The sequence below is a fragment of the Catharus ustulatus genome, chromosome 9 (assembly GCF_009819885.2).
Source record: "Catharus ustulatus isolate bCatUst1 chromosome 9, bCatUst1.pri.v2, whole genome shotgun sequence".
In the NCBI taxonomy this organism is placed as follows: Eukaryota; Metazoa; Chordata; class Aves; order Passeriformes; family Turdidae; genus Catharus; species Catharus ustulatus.
In genome coordinates, this window is record NC_046229.1 from 216,152 (window position 1) to 241,698 (window position 25,547).

General features: G+C 53.6%; 1 protein-coding gene across 1 annotated transcript; it reads left to right on the plus strand.

Annotated features, from left to right (window-relative positions):
• The first annotated feature begins 710 nt into the window (after positions 1-710).
• ERICH3 (glutamate rich 3) lies at positions 711-25,340 on the plus strand. The gene is made up of 18 exons (XM_042779568.1): positions 711-817; positions 5,320-5,413; positions 6,017-6,142; positions 6,702-6,773; positions 8,414-8,542; positions 9,283-9,366; positions 9,814-9,939; positions 11,265-11,462; positions 12,061-12,232; positions 13,045-13,231; positions 16,425-16,720; positions 18,820-19,044; positions 20,333-20,800; positions 21,081-21,224; positions 21,983-22,998; positions 23,062-23,686; positions 24,238-24,347; positions 24,381-25,340. The coding sequence occupies exons 1-18, from the start codon at positions 798-800 to the stop codon at positions 25,338-25,340; spliced, it is 5,052 nt and encodes a 1,683-aa protein (XP_042635502.1). The 5' UTR covers positions 711-797.
• The last annotated feature ends 207 nt before the right edge of the window (positions 25,341-25,547 follow it).

The window sequence follows — 25,547 nt, forward strand, 5'->3', positions numbered from 1 at the left end:
CTGGAGCCCTGTGCCCGGCTCTGGGCTCCTCAGCACGGGCAGACCTGGAGCTGCTGCGGGGGCAGCGAGGGGCGCCAGGAGGGTGATGATGATGAAGAGGGTGATGAAGAAGAAGATGATGATGATGATGAAGAGAGTGATGATGATGTTGATGATGATGATGATGATGATGATGATGGTGTGGTGCCCAGCGGCAGGATGAGGAGCCGTGGCCATGAACTAAAGCACAAGAAGCTCTCCCGCAGCACTTTGAAGAGCTGCTGTCCAGGGAGGGTGGCCGAGCTCTGAAAGAGCTGCCTGGGGAGTTTCCCTCTCTGGAGACATCGCAAACCCACCTGCAGGCGTTCCTGTGCCACCTGTTCCAGGTGACCCTGCCTTGCCAGGGGCTTGGACCTGGGCTCTCCAGGGGTCCCTCCAAGCCCAGAAATTGCGGGGTTCTGGGATTCTGGAGGGCGGGCGGAGCGCCGGCCCGCTCCCGTCCCTCCCTCTTTCCCTCCATCCCTCCCTCCCTCCCTCCCTCCCTCCCTCCCTCCCTCCCTCCCTCCCTCCCTCCCTCCCTCCCTCCCTCCCTCCCTCCCTCCCTCCATCCTTCCCTCCCTCCATCCCTCCCTCCCTCCATCCCTCCCTCCTTCCCTCCCTCCCTCCCTCCATCCTTCCCTCCCTCCATCCCTCCCTCCCTCCCTCCCTCCCTCCTCCCTCCCTCCTCCCTCCATCCCTCCCTCCTCTCTCCGTCTCCCGGCGACCCCGGGACGCGGCCGCGCCGTTGCGGGCGCAGCGCTGGAGCCGGAGCCGCTGCCATGAGCGCCCCGCAGCCGCGGTGAGTGGGGAATTCAGCTCCGTGCCGGGAATTCGGCCCTGCGGGAACGGCGACAGGCTCGGGGCTGGCCGGGAGGGGCTCTGCGGGCCCGGGCTGCTGGAGAGACCCGGAACGCCCCGGCTGCGGGAGGATTTCTCTGCGGGGAGATGGAGCCGCGGGAGCGGGGCTGCTACCGGGGGATCCAATCCCTGCTCCCTGCTGGGGATCCCAGGGGATCCAATCCCTGCTCCCTGCCTGGGGATCCCAGGGGATTTGTTCCCCAGCTCCCTGCCTGCAGATCCCAGGGGATTCAATCCCCTGCTCCATGCCTGGGGATCCCAAGGGATTCAATCCCCAGCTCCATGCCTGGGGATCCCGGGGGATTCAATCCCTGCTCCCTGCCTGCAGATCCCAGGGGATTCAATCCCTGCTCCATGCCTGGGGATCCCAGGGGATTCAATCCCCAGCTCCCTGCCTGCGGATCCCAGGGGATTCAATCCCCAGCTCCCTGCCTGCGGATCCCAGGGGATTCAATCCCCAGCTCCCTGCCTGTGGATCCCAGGGCATTCAATCCCCAAATCCCTGCCTGGGGATCCCAGGGGATTCATTCCCCTGCTCCATGCCTGGGGATCCCAGGGGATTTGTTCCCCAGCTCCCTGCCTGCAGATCCCAGGGGCTTCATTCCCCAAATCCCTGCCTGCAGATCCCAGGGGATTCAATCCCCAGCACCCTGCCTGGGGATCCCAGAGGATTCAATCCCCAGCACCCTGCCTGGGGATCCCAGAGGATTCATTCCCTAGCACCCTGCCTGCAGATCCTAGGGGATTCAATCCCCAGATCCCTGCCTGCAGATCCCAGAGGATTCAATCCCTAGCACCCTGCCTGCAGATCCCAGGGGATTCATTCCCCAGATCCCTGCCTGCAGATCCCAGAGGATTCAATCCCTAGCACCCTGCCTGCAGATCCCAGGGGATTCATTCCCTAGCACCCTGCCTGCAGATCCCAGGGGATTCATTCCCCAGCTCCATGCCTGCAGATCCCAGGGGATTCATTCCCTAGCACCCTGCCTGTGGACTGCAGCTTTTGAGCTCACAGAATCGCGACTTCCTCGAGCTGATGTCACAGACAAACGGGGAGGAGCAGAGAATCTCTGCGGGTCTCTGTGACAAAATTTGGCACATCCCGGTGTAGTGGGCAATGATCTGAGTAAGGAAACAGCGGCAGAACTTGCTCCTGGGCCACACAAGAAATCAGTGGCAGAACAGTCCTTTGGCTCCTAGCACCGTGTCTGGTTGTAGGTTTGAGATTTCCTCTGGGGGGGAATGGCACACGGGTGCCAGGCAGAGCACAGGCACCAAGATCCCCTGGGACTCTGCCCATTTACAGCTGAAGCCTTGGTGCTCTCTCACATCATTTATTTGGCGGTCACTGGTTTAATTGCACTGTGAAATATTAACTGTGAATATTTGCTTTGCAAAACACATAGGATGCCTGCTGTGGCTTTGTCTTGATATCCTTCCAAATGAGTGAGAGTGGTCTTAAAATTTACATGGTACACCGCTCTGGCTCTGAGTGTAATGCTTTGGGTAAGCTGCCCACTGAGAACAAATGTACTGTTAATAAATAATAGTGTCTGTGGTCATAGCATCATAGCATTCTAAGTAACCTCAAATATGAAATTACTGGCCTAAGAGTGACATGTTGTCACTGGCTGAGATGCCAGAGAAACAAACATGACACTCATCTTGAGAAGAGCTTCAGATGTACTCCAGAAATCTACAGATCAATCAGTTTAGGTTATGTGCCAGGAAAATTCTGCTATTCTAGTAAAACCCCAGCATTTTTAGAGAGAAGAGTGAGCAGGATAAATGGGCAGAGAAGGAGTCCCAGGAATACCCAGAAAAGGGCTGTGATTACTGTACAGAGCTGTCTGAGGCTGCTGCTTTCCCTTTGCTGTGTTTTTTCCTAACGTGGATTTTGTTGTGCACTCCTGCCTGTTGCAGAGGTTTTAAAGGTGACATTTGTGTGTGGTTCTTAAATAGTGGAATCTTGAACAAAACAGCTCAGTCAAGAACTTCTCTTGTCCTTCTGTAGATACCATGAGCAGACTGAAGGGTGGTTGCTTTGCTGGAGTGTTCCTGGCCAGCCCTGGGCCCTGGTCCATTGTCCAGGGGGTTCCAGGGCTGGAGTGTTCCTGGCCAGCCCTGAGCCCTGGTCCATTGTCCAGGGGGTTCCAGGGCTGGAATGTTCCTGTCCAGCCCTGAGCCCTGGTCCATTGTGCAGGGGGTTCCAGGGCTGGAGTGTTCCTGTCCAGCCCTGAGCCCTGGTCCATTGTCCAGGGGGTTCCAGGGCTGGAGTGTTCCTGGCCAGCCCTAGCCCTGGTCCATTGTCCAGGGGGTTCCAGGGCTGCAGTGTTCCTGGCCAGCCCTGAGCCCTGGTCCATTGTCCAGGGGGTTCCAGGGCTGGAGTGTTCCTGGCCAGCCCTGAGCCCTGGTCCATTGTCCAGGGGGTTCCAGGGCTGGAGTGTTCCTGGCCAGCCCTGAGCCCTGGTCCATTGTCCAGGGGGTTCCAGGGCTGGAGTGTTCCTGGCCAGCCCTGAGCCCTGGTCCATTGTCCAGGGGGTTCCAGGGCTGGGGTGTTCCTGGCCAGCCCTAGCCCTGGTCCATTGTCCAGGGGGTTCCAGGGCTGGAGTGTTCCTGGCCAGCCCTGGTCCATTGTCCAGGGGGTTCCAGGGCTGGAGTGTTCCTGGCCAGCCCTGAGCCCTGGTCCATTGTGCAGGGGGTTCTGTGGCTGGAGTGTTCCTGCCCAGCCCTGAACCCTGGTCCATTGTCCAGGGGTTCCAGGGCTGGAGTGTTCCTGTCCAGCCCTGAGCCCTGGTCCGTTGTCCAGGGGGTTCCAGGGCTGGAGTGTTCCTGGCCAGCCCTGAGCCCTGGTCCATTGTCCAGGGGGTTCTGTGGCTGGAGTGTTCCTGGCCAGCCCTGAGCCCTGGTCCATTGTCCAGGGGGTTCCAGGGCTGGATGTGGCTGCTCGGGGCAGCACGGCACAGCCAGACCCCGTTGCATTCTCCCCAGTGATGTAACGGGTGTTGGTTATTTCCTTATTTCCTCTAAAACCCTTCTGACCTTTGCATTTAATTCTACATTTTTGAGGGTCAGCCTGTTCAGAATTTAAAAAAGAAAATACATGTTCTGAGACTTTGGTGAAACAGAAATTGCCACATCACTGTGTTCAGGTGGGAGCTGCATTTTAACAGGTTATGTGGACCAGGATATCTTAGATGGAAGGGAGTGAATGAAAAGGAGTTGGATTGAGTTTCTGCTCTGCCTCAACATGCGGTTGCCAGGCAATACCATAAATGAGTGCTTGGTGGAATCTGGTGGTTTCGAATTCAAACTCTGCAATAAAAACGTGGCACAGAACAGTTGCTATCATATCAGTGTTTAACCAACAGGCATAAAAGGGTAACCTAGACTGTTTGTTTAAAGTTTAATTTATTGTTGGCAGCTACCTTTGACGTTATAGTGAAACCCCATGTAAAATTCCTGTAAATCCATGATCTCTTTACTTGGAAAAAAATTGTCTTTTCTCTCCTTTTGTGGTGTGGCAGATCAGCCTGGCAATACACATGTGACTGAATTATCCTGAAAGGGGTGTAAACAGGGGCACGGTGCATTTAAATCTACAGCCAAAGAAAACAAAAGAGATCAGTCTCTTGTGTAGCTGAGCACATCCTGCCCAGACAGCCCAGAGGTCAGGCTGAATGTATTGTACATCATGTACCTGAGTGTGTAAACTGTGAAATATGTACTGTACACACTGAAATGTGTACTGTAAAACTGTACAAAAGTGAAAGGATTTGCAGTATCCCAAACTGCATCCTGGTGCCACTGACTTCTCCATTTGTCCTGCTTTCCAGAGGGTGAAGTAAGATATGGTTGTGCTAAGAATAGTTGAAAAATAGAACTGCTAATTATGGATGCTTCAGTTTTTGTGTTCAACAGTCACATCCGAGGTTCAGATTTTTGAAGCTCTGATCTTTGGTAACTGTGGTGATTGTGGTGAGGCCCTGGCACAGGGTGCCAGAGCAGCTGTGGCTGCCCTGGATCCCTGCAGTGCCCCAGGCCAGGCTGGACACTGGGGCTGGGACACCTGGGGCAGTGGAGGTGTCCCCAGGGCAGGGCAGAGTGGTGGGAGCTGTGTCAGCGCGGCTGGAGCGCGGCACAGCCCCGTCCTGTCCCCCTGGAGCTGCTGTGGGGGCTCTCCCAGGGCTGCTGGTCCCACGAGGTGGTGGCAGTGCTGTCCCACACCCAGCACTTGGCCTTAGGTACACACCACATCTTTCTGGAATTTCCAGGAGACCACAGGATATTGCTTTCACATAATCTAATGGACATTTATCTGACCAAACCCAGGAAGATTTACTAAGGCTGCATTTTGTGTAGCAGACTATTGGGTAGCTCTGTTTAAACTGTGTTAATTTGTCAGTCAAGGGGATTATAAGTGTCTCCATTTTTTTACTGCAGATTGCTTGAAACCTATAACAGTCTTACAGACAAACACCTGGTTGGATATTTCAGCAATGCCAGGATAAGACGACATCTTCAGAAATCAGGACTGGTGAGACTGAAAAGTTTCCCTCAATTCTACATTCAATTCAGAATGGTTTTATGCTTTTTTCCATATGTTTTTTTCCTTTTGCTCACTGGAGTTTCCCTCTGCAAAGTGTTTCGGTTTGCAGATGTTCAGCGTCATATTGATTCACTCAGGGTTTTTACACTGTGAAATGTAAGCATGTTTGACTTGTTTAAATAGCTCAGTGTTATTTTTCAAAAGTGTTTAATGGAAAACTGAAGGATTTGGTAAAGGTGAACACGCTGAACATTCTGTTACAAACACTGGTGCACTCCTAGGTGCGACTCCCCTTTGCACAGACAGGTGCAGTAGGAAGACAAGTGTTTGGTCCTTTCCATGCCTGTGGGCAGTGGCTGTGGAGGGTAAGGCTGAGCCCCAGGCCATCAGAAATGTGGCTGCTGCTCCTTGCCTTTGGCTGGTGGAGCTCATGGGGTCAAAGATAATACAATGCTGGAAGGTGAGATCCAGCACCATGGCAGGGGCAGAGGCGGACACGAACCAGGGGAGGAAGTGGTCTTGTTTTAAAATAATAAATAAAACTTTATTTCACTTTCTCGTTTTCAGTAACATTCTATTTGTGCATGGCAGATCTCAAGGAGTGGAAGAATAATACCTGAGAAGGAATACCGTCTCAATGCCATAAGGAGGGACCACCAGAGACACGTCCGGGAGTGCTTGGCCGATGCCATATTCCGTAAAGTCCTCGACATGGAGGTATGAGCCATGTGGGAGCCTTCCCAGGTGCTTCAGCCAGCACCTAACTCCTGCTGGGCTGTTTCCTATGTGCCCCATGCTTCCCTGGAATGCTTTTTCCTGCTGGGAAAAAGGAGATCTCTGTGCAGGACGTTGCCTCTCACAGTCCAGCCGTGTTATTGCCAGAGCAGGCACTGTCCTGCCTTCCTTGGTGCTTCTCAACAGCTCTCAGGTTATGAGATGGTATTCACAGGGCTAGTGTGCTTAAAAAACCCTGACAAAACCAAACCAGTTTGAACATAAATATATTGTCTGAGTACAAAATCTGGGCACCTTCCTGTGGGGTATCAGGAATGGAGCTGGTTCCTACAACTTCACCAGCTTTACCAGAGCTCAGCTGTTCCCTTGGCTGTGAATATAAATGCAGATAGATTCAGCCCAGAGCAGTTTTATCACAGGGCCCAGTGAGGGTATGGCCAGGGAGAGGGCATGGCACGTGCAGGACAGAAGGAGAGGTCTTGCACACACTGACATCTCCCGCTGCCCAGTGATGGGATTTCTGTTCCTCTTACATTGTCAGCGCCATCATCAGCGGGACAAAAAGAAGAAACCTGACTGTTCTGGGAGGAGAAACAGGAGGAAGCCAGATGAGGTAAGGCTTGAGCACTGCTGATGGGACCTGGCAGTTTTGCCTGTGTTGAGCAACAACCTTGAGCCTGACCAGTGATCCTTGAGACAAGAGCTCTGTCTCTGACAGGGAAAAGTACAAGAAACAGGCAAGTAGGGGATGATCCTGCCCCAGTTAAATCTCCTTTGTCCAGAAATTCAGGAGCTTCCATTTATGCATTTAATTCCTTCTGAATCTAGTTATTCTTCTGCAGTGTTCTTGGCGGGGTGATTTAACCCTGGATTGCATGAAATGGTCCCTCCTTGCATTTCTGTGTGGTAATAAATGTATCTGGTGTCTGATATGTCTGTTTGATGCTCCATTGTTCCTGGTATGACAAAAGTTATTAAATGTTCTCTTTCTGCAAGGCATCGTGGTCTCACAAAGTGTTCTTCACATTCCTTCTCAGTTTTCCAAGCTGAAGGTCCTCAGTCTGGATTTTTCTTACCTGAGCCATTCCAGGCTTCTCGTTACTGTTGCTTTTTTTAACCTTTTCTTGTTCTACTATTTCTGTTTTGAAATGGGGAGCCGTAACAGAATGAATAATTCAAGATACATTCTCCTCCCAGTAATTCTAGACCTCTTTGCTTCGGCTGCTGATGAGCTCTGAGCTCACGTGTTTGGTTGTTTGCCTCTCCACAGGTTTGGGCAGAACTGGCATGTGAGTAATGTAAGAGCTTTTAGGGGTCTTCATTTAGGTATTGTGCAGATTGAACTTGATTCTGCAGTTAGAGTCATGGAAATCCCATAGAAGTCAGTAGTTCTTCTCCCCATGCAATCACCTGAATTAATATGGGAAAAGTCATCCTCATTTTGGCAGAAACATGCTCAGTGTTTTTTTTCTGTACTAGAAACCTGAATGCTTTGAGAAGAATGGGTGGCTGCTTCATTGAGCAGCTGGTAAACAATGTCAGATCTGTTAAACTGTAAATAATACATCTGTAAGCAAGTCATGGGGTAAAGAGAGGGGGAGATTTTCCTGAAAGACCCTGATCCCATGGAAATTGCAAAGGCGTTGTTTGCTGATGGAATCCTGTGGTAGGAAGTTACCCCATGGATTCTGGCACCTGTCAAGGGATCCTGGCTTGGGTAACTTGGGACACAAACCAGAGCTGCGTGGTTCAGTAACCCTGCAGACAGCTGATCTGTGTGTGCTGTGCGGGTGCAGGGCCTGGCTGGAGCTGTAATTCAACTCTCCCCTCGCCCACCCAGTGAACCCTGAAGGGAAAGGACAGGGCAGGTGGCTGAGCCAGGCAGGGTGAGAGGCACAGCTGATCCAGGGGGGCAGCCAGCCCACACTGGGCTGCTGAGAAGAGAGCCTGGGGAGAGGGAATGACAGCAACACTTGCATTGAAAAGAGAATAGACCTTCAAACAAACCAAGAACTGTGAGATACACAGAAAGAAACATGAATTGAGTCTGGCAGGTCAGCAGCTGGAGAGAGCTGCAGGAAAATGAATCAGAGGTGGGGACAAGTCTTTTTGCTTGTCCCTCACATTCTCCCGTGATTTCCTTTCCTTCCTTAAGCAGCTGTTCTATCGGGTCCAGACCAGCTGATTGCCACAGCTGTCCAGTGAAAATCAGGCCTAATGAGACAGACATCACAGAAATTCCTCTTGTTTCAGGAGGAGCGAATCAGAGAATCTCTGGAAGAAATCATCCACGTGCGCTGCCCACATCCCCCACTGGCTCCAAGGAACCACCACGGGCTCTGTCCTTTTGTGGCTGCACAACGAGCTTGCTGCCCTCACTGTGTGAGTTCCATCAGCTTCTGCACGGGCTGCCATGGGAGCAGGGACAGCTGGAAGTGTGCCCAAGCCCCTTAGTGCAGAGCGTTCACTGCCTGGAGTGCTCGGGGCTGGGGCCCATCCTCAGCCATCGAGGCTGATCTCCTGTTTGCTGGGCTGTGTTAAAGAGTTAGTGTTGCAGGAATGGCACATCAGAACCTAGAAAAATCCCCAAAAACCTTGCTGTCTGATAAATCTGCTTCACTCTCTCCCTTTTAGCTGCCTTGTGACCCCTGGCAGGCTGGTGTCAGTGTGCTGAGCGCTGTCAGTGGGCACAGGGGTATAGACAAGTTACCTGTGTTGTAAAGCCCTGAACGTGGGGAGGATCTTTTAGGGATGAAATTAGAGGGGAGCTCATTTTACAGGGCTGTGGTCTAGGAGCTCTGCCTTTTGCTCTTTGTTAACAGCAAAGAGGGAATGTTAATATACCCTTGGAATATACTGTGCTAAAGCCTCAAGTCATAGGTCAAATATCTACATATCATACAGATATAATATCATATATCAATACCACAATACTATATATAATATTGTGATATGTAATATATATATAATATATTATTTATATCATTACATATATCAATATCACATCACATATCAAATATCTAGTTCAGTTGCAACTGAATAGTGATGAAAATGATAATAATGGTAATTGGTGCAGACTAAAGAGAAACTTTTGAGTCCTGAACGAGCTTCTCTTCATATAGAGGGCGCCTGGACTTGGAGTTGATTGTTGTGTTGGACATTGTCCTCTTCCACACCGAATCAAGGAGACTTACTCCTCCAAGGTGGTAAGTTAACCCCAGTTAAACACTTCTGTTAGGTGTCAACATTTTAGCTTGGTGTTTTGAAGGGCATATAAGGAAAATGAAATAAAACAGTCTGAAAAAAGCTGAATATTGAACAAAAATAGGTATGTTTTTGCTGTGCATTCTCTCTGGGTCTGTGTGCTGTGCTGCTACAATTTCTGTGAGTTCACTGTGATGGCTCCAAGGCTGCACAGTGAAGAGACAGCAGCAAACCTTGTACTTCTGGCCAGGAGTTGTTTTGGGTGGTCAGTTAGAGGTGCCTAAAGGGGTCTGGCTCTTTGGAGACAGACTAGAAAATGTCATGTGCTGTAGGTCCCTGAAATCACTCATCACTCCAGGTATCTCCATCAGTGCTGTGTTTCCTTTGTGCTGTGCTCTGCCCTGGAGGCCGTACACTGAGATTTTGTGGTTTTCTCTCTCCTCTTGCAGAGTTCCTCGCGGCCAAGCACCGCTCCAGGGAAGGCGCGGCGGCTCCGCGGCCGGGCTGCAGCAGGGGCTGGGGCTGCCCCACGCCAGGGCCAGCCCCTGGAACGCCAGCAGCAGTGTGCCCGTGGGGTGAGGCTGTGCTTCGTTGTGGAAACAGCACCGTTTTACGGATGGTTTAGACAATGGTTACGTACTGTACTTCCCAGAGCTGTATTCGACAGGGAACATCCCTTTCAAATGGCATTGACTTCTATTTAAACTGTCCTTTCTCACTTCACTTCCCTTCTCAAGACACTGTCTTACTGGTCTAATGCAGTTCCTTTCCACAGGAAAAATGTGGTGGCTTACCTTTTATAGTATAAAATCTCTCTGCATACAAAATATTCTTCCTCTAGGTAGATTTTTCTCTTATGTAGAGAGAGATGCAGCACCTGGTTAACTCCAGGAATTTCAGAATATTTTCACTTCAAGTTCTACAAGTTTTCATCATCATCTACAGCTGAAAAGTAGCAAAAATTTCCTTTTTTTGATAATTTCTTCAATTAAATCACACTAGTGGGCTTGGAGAATGAGAGTCAAAGATGGTCTTGATATATTGGCAGTAACCTTCAGGTGATGTTTGGACTTGTCTTCTGTTCTAGAAAAGCATAATGGAATTGGTTTTGTGATATACATTCCATGGGGTGAGAGGGTTTTGGAGTGGGACTCTGGTCTGCTGCACTGGCTGGCAGACACTGAAATATCTCCCTTCTGATCTGTATTTCCTGTGTGTCAGGATGATCATTCCTTCTCCAAGAATTTGGTGGTTGGTCCTGTTTATGCCTACTCAAATTGTGGCTGATTTAATGGTTTCTTTAGTGCTCAGGACTGACAGAACAGCTAAATCAGATGTGAGTTCTGAGAGCACGATGCAGAACTCAGAGCCACAGCATGCAGCCTTTACAGAACTTGTTCTCTAGTGATTTCTTACTCGAGGGCCGTGGTGCATTTCATTCTGCAAGAGTCCTACATCTCTATTGAGATGAGGAAGGAGCATTTTGAAGCACATCTTGTATAACTGATGCCAAGGGGTGTTTCTGTTGGACGCCTGGCTGCCCTGGGGATGCAGCAGGGCTGGGCAGGGCTGGGCAGGGCTCTGTCCAGGTGAGACCCCTGGGGCTGGAGCCTGGGCTGGGTGTGCAGTGCTGTCTGTATCTCCGAGGGTGACCTTTCAGCCAATATGAATGTTGCCTTGAAAATTTAGAGAAGGGGGTTTAGCACAGAAATATTTTAATGGCACATTTAAAGGCAACATTAATGGCACAATGTTGAGTTCCTCAACAGTCCTCCTGAGTTGAGGAGCTGTTTGGGAAGGATGCATGCTGCTTGAGGCACCGAGAAGCCAGGCCATGGCCAGTTCCAGCTCAGGAGTGTCTGTGCACAAGCTGTGTCACTTGGTTAAAATGCTTTTCCAGGGGAACAGCAGTGAGATAAGGATCGAGAACTCGGTGGAGTACATCCCGGTGTCACCGTACCAGCTCCCTGCGCTGTGTCCCCGAGCGCCGCCGCGCCAGCGCCAGGGGGACAGGAGGGTCCCCGCGCTCCGGGGCGCCCTGCCCGCCCAGGGACGCCTGAACCCCACCACGGCCTTCAACGAGCAGGTTCTGATCAGGGTAAGCAGCCCTGGCCAGGGGCAGGGGCGCTCCTTGCTGCTGTGTTTGTGTGATGCTGAAAGGTGTGCGCCCAGTCTGCATGAAGAAAATGTGTAACCATTGAAATATATAATTTCTGGGCATGCCTCTGCAAACTAAAACTGTTGGTGCTTTTCATCAGCTGGGGAGAAAAAAGGTGCTGAACAACAACCTGTAGGAACTGTTACTCAAAGCTTCCCCTTCAGTCAATCTGGTCCTGTCTCTGGCACTGGAATCTCAGGGTTTGTGAAATGCCTTGGGTGTACAAACACTGCACCAGCTACACTGACTCCAGCCACCTTCAGCTCCTGTAAACAAAGCTGTAGGAACCCAGGACTGGGAGGGATGATGTGGGTCATTAACCCTGGTCCCTGCAATTTGGGGCTATTCAATGCTTTGGGTTTTCAGTTCGAAATATCTCCAGACCCTCTGCCTGTTACAAACATTTCCCAATTTAATCAGCTCAGTGCTTGTTATAAAAGCCTGGAAGTCTCAAGTGTTTGCTGCACAGGTGTGAGCTCTGTTTTCCCCCTCGTTGGAGCTGGAAGCTGAAGGCATTTCTGTGCATTTTCTGCTGCAGAACACTCGAGGGTTCCCCAAGTCCCCGCTGTGCAGCAATGCCCTCGTCACCATGATCTACCTAGGGAGGAGCAAGCACGTGTCTCTCGAGTTCAGGGATGAAATCAAAGTCTACCAGCAGTACTGTGGAACAGAGAACATCTGTGTCTACAGAGGCGAGCTGATGGAAGGAGGTAAGGATGGAGTCAGAGAGCTCATATTGATTCTGGCAGAATTGTTTTTTACTAGAACTTTGCCCTGATGTCAGAATGATTTCAGCTCAGCTTGGTTAAGATATAAGCATCCAGGGATGTTTGTACCATCTGCCTCCACATTAAACCTGGATCTACTGTCCCATGATGGAAAGTGAGGTTACAATTACTTTCACAATGATGGCAGAAGAATTCAGAGAATTGATTTAACAAAATGCTCGTGGCTTAGGTTAATTTTCTGTAGAGATATATGGTTTATAGAGCAGTTTAGCAGTTAACTGCCTTTAAAAAGGGGTTATCTGAGTTTCTAAAATAGATTAGTGAACATTGCTTCCTATTCCAGAAGGAAAATAACATAGTGGGAGCCCAGTTCCCATCTCTATTTATGTGAGTGCAATTCCATCACACCAGTAAAAGATGAATTGTGTTCTGGGGAGCTGGACACAGGAGGGGGCTGGGAGGCTCTGGCTTGGTCCTGCTGTGGCAGTGAGTGGCCAGACTGACAGTGTGACTGTCACTGGTCCCAGCTGTCACACCCTGGGATTCTGGGGCTGCCAAGAGCCAGGGCTGTGTGTGAGGAGGGGTAGAGTTTGACCAACAGCTGGGCAGAGCTGAGAGCCCCAGTCCTGCCCGAGGAGGGGTAGAGTTTAACCAACAGCTGGGCAGAGCTGAGAGCCCCAGTCCTGCCCTCGCAGGGCTGGGTGCTGTGGTGGTGCAGCTGAGATACAGCACTTGGACAGGCTGACAGCAAAGTGCAATGCTTGTCTTTGAACCCTTCCTTTCTGTGACTGCAGACACCTTCCAGTTCGTCTCCAAGAGGCACCTCGGTTTCCCGTTCAGCCTCACGTTTTTCCTCAACGACACGGAGGTGGAGAGGCTGAGCAGCTGCTGCGAGTTCCGACACCTGAGGCGCCCCGGGCCGCGCCGCAGGAACAGCTACTTCAGGATTCTGCACGTGGCAGGAGCCCCTCCGTGCTACAAGTACGGCACCCCCTGCCCCCGACCCTGCCTGCATCCCGGCACAGCACAGCACAGCTCCCGCTGCTGCGCTCTGCGCTCCCGGAGCGCACCTGGCGCGTCTCACCTGGCGCGTCTCACCTGGGGGCACCAGCGCAGCTCCCGGCCCTGCGGGGCGTGCACGGCTGGGGACACGGCACCCTGTCCTGGGGACACAGCACCCCTGCCTTGGGGACACGGCACCCTGCCCTGGGGACACGGCACCCCTGCCCTGGGGACACGGCACCCGGCCCTGGGGACACGGCCCTGGGGACACAGCACCCGGCCTTGGGGACACGGCACCCTGCCCTGGGGACATGGCACCCTCCCCTGTGGGGTGTGCACGGCTGGGGACACAGCACCCCTGTCCTGGGGACACGGCACCTGGCCTTGGGGACACGGCCCTGGGGACACGGCACCCCTGCCCTGGGGACACGGCCCTGGGGACACGGCACCCTGCCTTGGGGACACAGCACACGGCCCTGGGGACACAGCACCCCTGCCCTGGGGACACGGCACCCTGCCCTGGGGACACGGCCCTGGGGACACGGCACCCCTGCCCTGGGGACACGCCACCCTGTCCTGGGGACACAGCACCCCTGCCCTGGGGACACAGCACCCCTGCCCTGGGGACACGGCACCTTGCCTTGGGGACACGGCACCTTGCCTTGGGGACACGGCACCCTGCCCTGGGGACACGGCACCCCTGCCCTGGGCACACGGCCCTGGGGACACGGCACCCTGCCCTGGGGACACAGCACCCCCGCCCTGGGGACACGGCACCCGGCCTTGGGGACACAGCACCCCTGCCCTGGGGACACGGCACCCTGCCCTGGGGACACGGCACCCTGCCTTGGGGACACAGCACCCCTGCCCTGGGGACACGGCACCCTGCCCTGGGGACACGGCACCCTGCCTTGGGGACACGGCCCTGGGGACACGGCACCTGGCCTTGGGGACACGGCACCCTGCCCTGGGGACACAGCACCCCTGCCCTGGGGACACAGCACCCTGCCCTGGGGACACGGCACCCTGCCTTGAGGACACGGCCCTGGGGACACGGCACCTGGCCTTGGGGACACAGCACCCTGCCCTGGGGACATGGCACCCTGCCCTGGGGACACAGCACCCTGCCCTGGGGACACGGCACCTTGCCCTGGGGACACAGCGCCCCCGCCCTGGGGACACGGCACCCCTGCCCTGGGGACACGGCACCTTGCCTTGGGGACACAGCGCCCCCGCCCTGGGGACACGGCACCCCTGCCCTGGGGACACGGCACCTTGCCTTGGGGACACAGCGCCCCCGCCCTGGGGACACGGCACCCCTGTCCTGGGGACACGGCACCTTGCCCTGGGGACACGGCACCCCTGCCCTGGGGACACGGCACCCCTGTCCTGGGGACACGGCACCCCTGTCCTGGGGACACGGCACCTTGCCCTGGGGACACGGCACCCCTGCCCTGCCCTGGGGACACGGCACCCCTGTCCTGGGGACACGGCACCCTGCCCTGGGGACACGGCACCCTGCCCTGGGGACATGCCACCCCTGCCCTGGGGACATGCCACCCCTGCCCTGGGGACACGCCACCCCTGCCCTGCGGACAGGTGCCACCAGGGGCTGTGGCCACAGCCGCGCTGGAATAAATCCCGAGCGTGCTGCCCAGCTAGGTGTGGCTCCCGGAGGCTTTTTGTGTGACAGCTGACTTTAAACAGCTCTGCCTCTGGGGTGAGATTCTGCTGTGATACCCCCGGCTCCAGAATAAGGCAGCACTGAGTATTTGTCATGGTTCAGAAGCCAAACGTGTGCAGAAAGGGCTTGGGCAAAAGTCAGTGCTGTGACCAACTGTGATCAGTGCTGATTCTGCCAAAAGGCTTTAATTTTCATAATTTTCATAAAATCTTCCTTTTCTGTAACTGCTAACTCAGGCCATACAAGTAAACTTATGGACATGTGGATAATTTAAAATATTTTATGGTTTTTTAATAATTTTTAAAAGAGAAGCAAGGAGTTGGAACAAGAGACTCTCCACAGAGGTGTACTCTGTTCCTTTAGATAAGGACTGAATTCTAAGAAAAAAAAAAAGCCACTTTATTGTACCATGGTTTTTGCTCCAGTCTAACAATGAACATGATTTTTGTAAATGCTTTTTTAAAGGAGTGAGAAGTATCTGAATATAGAATGGTTATAGTGGCTATAGACTTTAGCAAATTCCCAAATCTCAGCCTTTTGTGATTTCTAGAAAGATTTGCAGTGAATTTTCTGAATTTAATATCGTATCCAAAAATTGGATTAATTAATTCCTAAGTTACTCCCTCTTTCTGTCCCCCTTTCCCTCTTACTCTTAGTGATATCTCTCTTTTTTCCTGCCTCTTATCAACCCAGCTGACCTTACCTGATGACTAAAACCATCTCCAGTCACCTGGTTTTCCCCACAGATGACAACTGTTTTCACATCCCTTCAGGCCAAGTGCACTGGGTTTTTCTGCTCTGTGCCCACTCTGGTGTCCATAGAAGTCCCAGCTGGTTTTCCCTGGTGGGTCAGGGCTTTGGGGTGGTGCTGCAGTGGTTTCTGTACCAGGCTTGTCCTGAGGGTTTTCTGCTGTAAGAGAGAGCACAGCACCCCATTTTATACAACAGGAACAGTCTCAACAACTCCTTCAAAATGCTTTGTTTTCCATCTGTTTGGGTTTCTTCTAGGTAGGTAAACAGAACAGAAACAGAAAATCATTAACTTTCAATCTTCTTCTTCCGCCACAGTTGTTAGACCCAGCAGACAAGTTCAGAACCCCCAGACTCACCCCCAAACTCTCAGTTGTCACAGTGCTGGGAGTTACAGCAGGACCTGGATCCAGAGCACTGGATCAGAGCTTCTCTGCCTTTCTCAGGGGTTCTGTCTTCACAGCCAATGCTTGGTGCAGCTTCAAATTGACGGGCACTTGTAATAGCTGAGGTTCTGTTTGTGTGTCAGAGGTCACTGCAGGCAGCAGTGCTGTCCCCCAAGGAAGCAGAGCCCTGTGTTAGGGGAAATTCCAGGGTGTTTCTCCTTGTGAGTCACTGTGGCAGTGCAGAAGCAGCTGGGTGCTTGGTTTCACCGCTAGTGACGAGCTGATCTCCCTGTGTCTGCTGCCCTCCAAAGGAAGAAAAGTGCGGTGTTTCCCAATTTGTGTTATTTTACAGGTGCATTGTTGCGATGGGTCTGGACAAAAAGTCCTCCCCTCCCAAGAGGAAGGCTCGGTCCTCTGGGATGAAGCATGTGTGTCCCTGGGAACACGCCGTGCACTGCCAGCTGTGTGACAGCAGCGCTGAGCCCACATCGAGGGAGGACTCATCGTCCGTCGTCACACGCGGCCACGGGACAAGTGCAGAAACTGTTGAGAAATCACTGGAGACTGAAGAGGAGTCCAGCGAGGAGGAAATGGAAAACCAATCCAGCGAGGAGGAAGAAGATAGTGATGAAAACGGCAGCAAAAATGGTACAGAATTCCCAAAGATGAGCAGGGGATGGGAAATGGGAGAGGATGATTCTGGAGGAGGTGTGGGATTGTGGGCTCCAGCTCTGGCTGGGGCAGGAGCAATGTGGTGATGTCAGTGTCAGGGTGAACCCTCCCCTGAGCCCTGCAGCAGGATGAGGGGTTTGCAGGAGCCAGGAGAGTGAGTAAGGAAGGGTGGTGAGGCAGTGACACTCTGGGCTCCCCAGAGCAGCCGTGCCTGCCCCATCCCTGGAAGTGCTCAAGTCCAGGTTAGACAGGGCTTGGAGCAGCCTGGGATAGTGGAAGGTGCACTCAGCTGTGTCGAGCTCAGGCTCTGCCTTTACTTACTCCTTACTGTAGACTTCTTTAGAGGCAATCACACTTACAGAGAGATTTTAATTCCTTCTTCCTATTCCTATTTTTGCTTTCACAGTTCTGCACCGTTACTGCTCATATGACATTTATTAATCCCTCCAGATGTGTGTTTGGGATTAATGAAGCCTTTTTCCTTCAGGAAGAACTGCCCTTCTGACAATTACCTAAGGAGACCTCAATGCCCACACTGAAATTGATTTTTAACACAGAGAAATAAATCTCCTTATTCCCTTAGTTCTCATTGTCTCGGTAATTGTTTGTTTGCCTAACTGGTTCAGCATCAGGAACTCTCCATTCCTGTCCTTGGAGTTCTGTCCCTTCAGTCTGTTAAAATCCCTGCAGAGGGAAAGGAGGCAGCAATGAGATCTGTGCAGAGAGGGATGATGGCCACAAGGGACAGGTGGTGTGGGCAGCAGTGCCAGCTCACCTGCCTGTCCCAGGTGTGCTCCCTGTGTGCTCCAGGTGTGCTCCAGGTGTGTTCCCTACCTGTCCCAGGTGTGCTCCCTGTGTGCCCCAGGTGTGCTCTCTGTGTGCTCCAGATGTGCTCTGTGTGTGTCCCAGGTGTGTTCCCTGCCTGTCCCAGGTGTGCTCCCTGTGTGCTCCAGGTGTGCTCCAGGTGTGCTCTGTGTGTGCCCCAGGTGTGCTCCTTGCCTGTTCCAGGTGTGTTCCCTGCCTGTTCCAGGTGTGTTTTCCTGCCCATCCCAGGTGTGTTCCCTGCCCGTCCCAGGTGTGCTCCCTGCCTGTCCCAGGTGTGTTCCCTGCCCATTCCAGGTGTGTTCCCTGCCTGTTCCAGGTGTGTTCCCTGCCCATCCCAGGTGTGTTCCCTGCCCATTCCAGGTGTGTTCCCTGCCTGTTCCAGGTGTGTTCCCTGCCCATCCCAGGTGTGTTCCCTGTGTGCAGCAGCAGGAGAGGCTCTGGGCTGCAGGTGGGATCGCCGCCCTCCCTGTGCTGTTGGATGTGCCCGGCACAGTTTGGGGAAGGGAATCTTCAATCCCCTGTGTGAGGATGCACCTGCAGAGCCACACACGGGCTGTGCAGGGCCAGGAGCTGCGGGTCCCTTCCAGCTCAGCCTGCTCTGTGACCTGTCAGCTGTCACAGCTTGTCAGGACAGCGCCTGGCTGGGATCCAGGAGTGGGTGTAACTCTGTGCAGGATCTGTTTGGGCTTTCCCTGGGCCTGGAGGAGCACCTTAGAGCAGAGGGACAGCAGAGTGCTCCTGCAGTGCCCTTTGCCTGCAGTCCATTAAATTCTCTGAGATTATAAAACACTTCTCTGCTATTTAGCCGTGTCAATACACATTTATCCTACTTTGCACTACCATATATTACCTTTCTCCAGCTTTCTCAATTGCTTGTAATTTTTTTTTCATCACAACCAGTTTTTCTCCTGTAATAAGAGATTCTTACATTTAATTTCTACGTTTGCTCAGCTCTAAACTTTTCTAGGACTTTCCATGGCTGGTAATTTTGTTTATTTTTGGTTTTATGTATTAATCATACTTGTTATTTTGCTTCATTTTTGCTACTCTCTGAAGACCACAATGCTTTTTTACAATAATATGCTCTTACAATTCCTATCTGTGGTCTTAGATTCTCTCCTGGATTTAAGAACACTGAGAAAATTCAAGAGCGAAAGGAGATTAGCAACATTAACTTCTATCTGCTTAAAAATAACTTTATTAATTGTGAATTTTATTTCCTGTCTCATAGTACAATTCTTCTATTTTAGAATATGATGAAGATTTTGAAACTTACGAAGAAGTTAATGAAGAGGGACAGACTGGTGATCAAATGAATGGAATGTCAAAGCCACCCTCAGATGATAAGAGCCACAGTTTAGGCTGTGGAAAGGAGAGTGAGCCCTCATCCCAGAAGGCACTGGGGGCCTCTGACAGGGAGCAGGATGGAAGTGATGGATATTGTGATGACAGGGCCTCTGGAGATGATCTACAAGGTCAGTTTTGTAGAACATTGTAGAACATTGTTAGAGAGAAGGCTTGATGTGTGTTTTACAGTTTGTGTGTGTGCAGTAAGGATGTTGAGCCTGCACAGGGAAAGCTCTGCCCTTCCTGCTGCAATGTAAGGGAGCTGTTTAACCTGGTACTGATGGTGCCCCTGCAGGGCAGGCAGCCCCAGAGGCAGAGCACGGGCCCTGCTGAGCTGTTTTTGGGTGCTGAGATGGAGATGGAGCCGGGCAGCAGCTGGCTCTGAGAGCCTGGGCAGCACTCACACATCTGTGACCCCCCCTCTGAGGGCTCCCAGGAAACCTGACTGCCCACCCTGGGCTCCAAAACTGCTGAATATCACCCCAGTTTATGTGGCTGTGCCAGAGATGTAGAAATATTTCGATGGTCTGAAGGGAAAGGTGATGGTGCTGTGCAGGGCTGGGAGCTGGGCTGGATGATCCTTGTGAGCCCCTCCCAGCTCAGCTATTCTGTGATTCTGATTCTGCCTGTGGAGGAACCTGCTTGGATTTTCCTGGGAGGGAGGAGTAGCACTCTGAGTGGGAATCTTTAAACTGGGGCTGTAAGGTTTCTTGGTGCAACATGCTTTTTCAGAACATGCACTTCTGTGTGGATAATAGTTCTGACACTTTTATTTACTCAGCCTGACTGGATTTTTCAGCCTTGAGTTAGACCAATCTCTTCTTGAGCCCATTGTGGACAGCAGCAAGGCTGTGCAGCACCAGCTCTGCTGTTTGTGTTAGATGTTCTTGCTAGATGAAGGATTACTGCCTTTTTTCCCCTCAAATTTTCCATTTATGAATTTAATGTGATGATGTCTGTATGTTTCTTTAGAAGAGACAGTGAACTTCATCTCCAGCTCAGCCTGCAGGTTTACACATGCTTTGGGAGATCTTTCTGATATTCAATGAGTTGACAGAAGGGCACTGAGGCATTGTTGCTGTGGTTGAAGTTTTTTACCAAACGAAGCTCAGGAGTTTGTGCTAAACCCTGTCTGAGCCGTACTGAGAGGTGCTTTGGAGGTGTATTTCTGTGTGATTGATAGAACTACTCTGATTTATTTCCATTATCAGAAAAAACCCTCCACATTAAATGGCTTTAATTTTAATACTTCACACATCTGGGCAACATTCTTCTATTTACACTTCCTGGAATTTTTCCCAATATCCTCAGATGTAATTCAGAGAATGCTGCTGGGTGGGATCGTGTCCCTTTGTGAGTGCCCAGTGAACACAGAGGTTTAGTGACAAGCACTAAATTAAAGTTTGTTCTTTTCAGAGAGGAGGCCTGCAGACTCTGCCTCATCCCTGAGCACTCAGTGCAGCACTCAGACTGCCTCTCACGCTGAAATGGTGACAGAAAATCTGAACGGCCAACAGGACTGCAGTTTCAAAAGTGCATCTGATAGTGCAGCACATGCACACTGTGGAAACGAGAGTGGGGAGAAGGAACTGCTCAGAATGGAGGAAAATCAGGAGACTTCTGCACTGGAAAAGAAAGGAATCGATGAAGCAGAAAAGACAAAAACAGAAGATCTAACAGCAAGGGAAGATACTAGAATTTCTCATGAAAACATAATGTCAATGCAGCATCAAAATCATGAGGTTAATGGGGAATTCAAACAGACTGGGCCAGGAGAAGGTAACAGGAATGAGGAGGAGAAGAGTGCTGCAGTGCCTTGGGGGAGCAGGGCGTTGGACACGGAGGATGGCAGCGAGGAGTGTCCCTGGAGTGAGGAAGGAGCGGGTGAGTGCAGTCCCTCTGCTCTGTCCCTCTGCCCTGTGCCTGTGCTGCTGTTTGCCTTTGTGCTCCTGTGTGGGGCAGCATAGCGGGGGCTCTGGGAGCTCAGCGCCCACCCAGAACACAGTACTGCCTCACTGCTTCTCTGCTGCTGCTGCTTCCAGTGCAACGATTTCTCCAAAAATGAATTTTAAACCATTTGAAAGCTGAGATGGCTGGATGGCTTCTACTCCCCTTTTGCTCTTTAATGGCTTCTCTTTCACACTCCCTGTTTTCTTTCTGACAGTTTTTGAAGACTGCAAGCCAGTCCAGGAGGAAGTAGCAAAAGCAAGTGGAAATGAACATCCTGTGAATTCTGACCCTGACCCTGATTCGTGTGCCAGTGAGGAAGAGAAGAGCACAGCAAATGCAGAGCATGGTGCCAGTGGAGGTAAGACTGGCTGTCAGTCAGGGACAAGGATTAAATTACTCACTGAAGCCTTTTTAACAGAAGTGTTTGCCCTTTCCTTTTCCTTTGGCTATCAAAGTCTCCTTGTGCTTTTTTTCTTTCCTGACTTGTAAGAAATCAGGTGATGACTAGCTGGCATCTGTAGTCATGTACAATTAATGCTTTTTTGGCAGTTAAATGGTTTTAGGAGAGGAATGCAGGCCATGAAAAAACTGAGTCAGGAAAATAGCTGTGGAAAGCAGGAATGTGGTGAGGTTGCATGTGCAGCCTCCTTGGGAAATGCCCTGGTTCCCAGGGGCAGGAATGAACCCTGCATCATTCCCTGCTGTAATTACAGAATCCACAGGCAGCTGAATGTTCTTTCTCCTTTGTGTGCATATTCCACATGTGCAATTTTTCAACTGTTTCTGACTTTTTGAGTGTCACTGTCAAGCTTACAGGTGCTGTGCACCCACACACACACACGAGCTCCCTGCAGGTGGGGAGGGGGGCAGAGCAGGCAGGACAGGCGTGACTGGCCTTGCATCAACATTTTGGCTTAAATTCTTTCTGCCAGATGCCAGGACAGCAGTGTTAAAAGACAGGCATGTGATGAGAAGCAGCACAGCATGCTCTGTTCAGTGCCCAGGCTGCTGTCCCTCATTGCTGGGCAGAGACGGCACCTTCAGCAGCAGCTAACCCTGCGGAGCAGAACACGCCGTGTGCCGAGTAAAGCAATGTTTGATTATTTCCTGTTTTAGCACCGGGTGGAAGCTCCTTGGCAGAGGGGAGGAGAAGCCGTGCTGTGCAGGAGGCAGCTGGACAAGAGGCCCGAGAAGGGCAGGTGACAGGGCAGGGACAAGCCCCGGAGCAGGACGGTGCTGCCGAGGCCGGAGCAGGAGCTGCAGGGGCCGGGGCTGCGCTGGAGGAATCCGCACCTGAGGACAGCGCCGGGGCTCAGGAACATCCCAGAGGAAAGGGAACGGGGGAGGCAGGAGGGAGGTCGGGCACAGGGATGGCACCTGGGGAGCAGGAGGTGCTGCTGGAGGGGATGGAGACAGAGGCAAAGCCGGCAGCTCGGGGACAGGGGCCAGCCGGGGCGCTGCCAGGACGGGAGGCACACAGAGCCGAGCCCCAGGGGCTGGAGGGGACCGGGAACATCGCTGAGGAGGAGGAGGCTGCGGAGGAAGAGCGGAAAGGAGCAGAGGAGCGGGCGGGAGAGGCGGTGTCCGAGGCAGGGCAGGCGGGGCCGGACACCGAGGTGGGTGCGGTGCCCCCGGCCGGGGAGGCTGCGGGGGCTGCGGGGGCTGCGGGTGGCACTGCCGGAGCTGCAGGAGAAGGGGCTGCTGAAGAAGGCATTTCTGAAGGGGACGAGGCTGTGGGGAAACCTGGGACTCTCTGGGAAGCACTAGCGGGTATGGAAACAGGAGAGGCAATGCCTGGAGAGGAAGGGTTTGTAAAGCCAAGTGAGTTTTCCCAGCTGAAAGCACCAGGGGAAGAGTGGATGGAGATGGGGAAAGCTGGACCAGCAGCAGCTGAGAGTGCTCAGGCACGGGAGGTGGGAGGGAACGCTCTGCAGAGAGCGGGGGACACGATGGAAGAGTCTGTGGAGCCTGACAAGGATCCTGTACTGGAAGTGGCACCTGAGTTAGGGGCACTGGGGGCTGCTCGGGGGGACCCTGGCGCTGAAGGGTCATCGCAGGCGGAGGAGACGCGGGCAGAGCAGGAGGAGGAGGATGAGGAGGAGGGTGCAGCAGAAATACTTTGGAGTGGAAACCCAAAGTCTGAGAGCAACAAAGCAGAGACACAGAGAGCAGTGGAGGGAAAAGCCGCAGGAGAGGCGGTGGGAGGGTCTGCAGCGGGCTCGGGAGGTGAGGAGGAGAGCGCAGATGGAGCAGCAGGCTCAGAGGAGCCGGCAGCGGGGACAGAGGGGCGGCCGCGGTCAGCAAAAGGGACAGAGGGGCAGGGGAGGTGTCCCGGGGAGCCAGGGCTGGTGGCCATCGCTGTGCTGGGCGGGCAGGCCGGGCGAGGAGCCCTGGCCGAGGAGCCGGCAATGGTCCCGGGGCCGGCACTGGCCATGGGGCCGGCAATGGCCGGGGAGTTGGCAATGGCCGGGGAGCTGGCACTGGCCATGGGGCCGGCACTGGCCCGGGGGCCGGCAGTGGCCATGGGGCCGGCACTGGCCGAGGAGCTGGCACTAGCCGGAGGGCCAGCAATAGCCGAGGAGCCGGCAGTGGCTGGGACTGGCAGGCTGAGCACGGGGGGGATGGCACAGGAGGCGGTGACAGGGGCAGTGCTGGGGGCACAGAGCGGGACAGCGGCAGAGGAGCGGCTCGGGACCCCGCGGCACGGAGAGGGGCTCGGAGCAGCGAGCCTGGGGGAACAGCCGGGTGCAGGAGGCTCCCCGGCCAGCCCTGCCCCTGGGGATGGGGCAGCGGAGCCCGGGGGCACAGGGGTCCCGGGAGGCGAGGGGCTGTGCCCGGGCACCCAGCCGGGGACAGCGCGGGGCAGGGACGGGCGGCAGGAGCAGGGCTTGGGGCAGGCAGCAGGGGAGGCCGAGGGCCAGCAGGGGAGGGACAGTCCCCTCGGAGGGAGCCCAGGGCTCCTGGCAGCCGCTGGCACGGGCGAGAGCAGCCGCGGTGCCCGGCAGGCGAGTCCTGCGTGCGGCAGCCGCGACTCGGGATGCGCCTCCCCGTCCCGCTCCTGATCCGCTCCTTAAATGTCTGCCCAGGGTAGCTGGGTCAAGGGATGAGAAATCCTTTTGGGTGGCGGCTTCTGCGTTGTTTCCTGTTCCCCAAATCCCGTGCAAATAAATCCCTTTGCTGTGGCGTTGATTCCCGCAGCCGCTCCGGCCGGGCAGAGCAGATCCGCCGGCCTCGCATGTCGCCGTTCTGGCGGCATTGGGGTGAGCCCTGGGAGCACTCGGCTTCCCTGCTGCTCTGCACCTCGGTAGCTCCGAGTTCAGCACGTTTTCTGTGAGGTTCGGTCATTGTTTTGCGGGACGGTGCAAACCCAGACTCACCCATCATGTCCTCAGAACGGCCCCAGGATGGGGAAGAAACTGCTCTGAGCTTTCTCTGCAGCTCCTCAGTGTTGTGTCCTGCAACACGACTGGGCTGGCTGTGGGTCTGTGTGCTGGGATGTCCCTCCTGTTTGTGGGTCTGTGTGCTGGGATGTCACTCCTGTTTGTGGGTCTGTGTGCCGGGATGTCACTCCTGTTTGTGGGTCTGTGTGCTGGGATGTCACTCCTGTTTGTGGGTCTGTGTGCTGGGATGTCACTCCTGTTTGTGGGTCTGTGTGCTGGGATGTCACTCCTGTTTGTGGGTCTGTGTGCCGGGATGTCACTCCTGTTTGTGGGTCTGTGTGCTGGGATGTCACTCGTGTTTGTGGGTCTGTGTGCCGGGATGTCACTCCTGTTTGTGGGTCTGTGTGCTGGGATGTCACTCCTGTTTGTGGGTCTGTGTGCTGGGATGTCACTCCTGTTTGTGGGTCTGTGTGCCGGGATGTCACTCCTGTTTGTGGGTCTGTGTGCCGGGATGTCACTCCTGTTTCTCTGTGGGTCTGTGTGCCGGGATGTCACTCCTGTTTGTGGGTCTGTGTGCCGGGATGTCACTCCTGTTTGTGGGTCTGTGTGCTGGGATGTCACTCCTGTTTCTCTGTGTGCTGGGATGTCACTCCTGTTTGTGGGTCTGTGTGCCGGGATGTCACTCCTGTGTCTCTGTGGGTCTGTGTGCTGGGATGTCACTCCTGTTTGTGGGTCTGTGTGCCGGGATGTCACTCCTGTTTGTGGGTCTGTGTGCTGGGATGTCACTCCTGTTTGTGGGTCTGTGTGCTGGGATGTCACTCCTGTTTGTGGGTCTGTGTGCCGGGATGTCACTCCTGTTTGTGGGTCTGTGTGCCGGGATGTCACTCCTGTTTGTGGGTCTGTGTGCTGGGATGTCACTCGTGTTTGTGGGTCTGTGTGCCGGGATGTCACTCCTGTTTCTCTGTGTGCTGGGATGTCACTCCTGGCTGTGGGTCTGTGTGCTGGGATGTCACTCTCGTTTCTCTGTGGGTACCACAACCACCTGTCACGTTTCACTGGTGTTTGCCAGCCCAGGAGGGGCTTTGGAAGGATGAAGACAGTAATCACAAGGATTGTTCCACAGCTGTCTGCCTTGTTTTTCTTGAAAACCGGAGAAATACTGGACTGACGGAATGTCCCCTCCTCCCCGAGGCACCACTTGGCGGGCAGGGCTTTTATCCTGGGCCCTTCCCCACCCCAGGTTAGGGGAGGGGACCCCTCCTCCTTGCCCCCTGTGCCAGGAGGGTGGGGGGCTTCCCTCT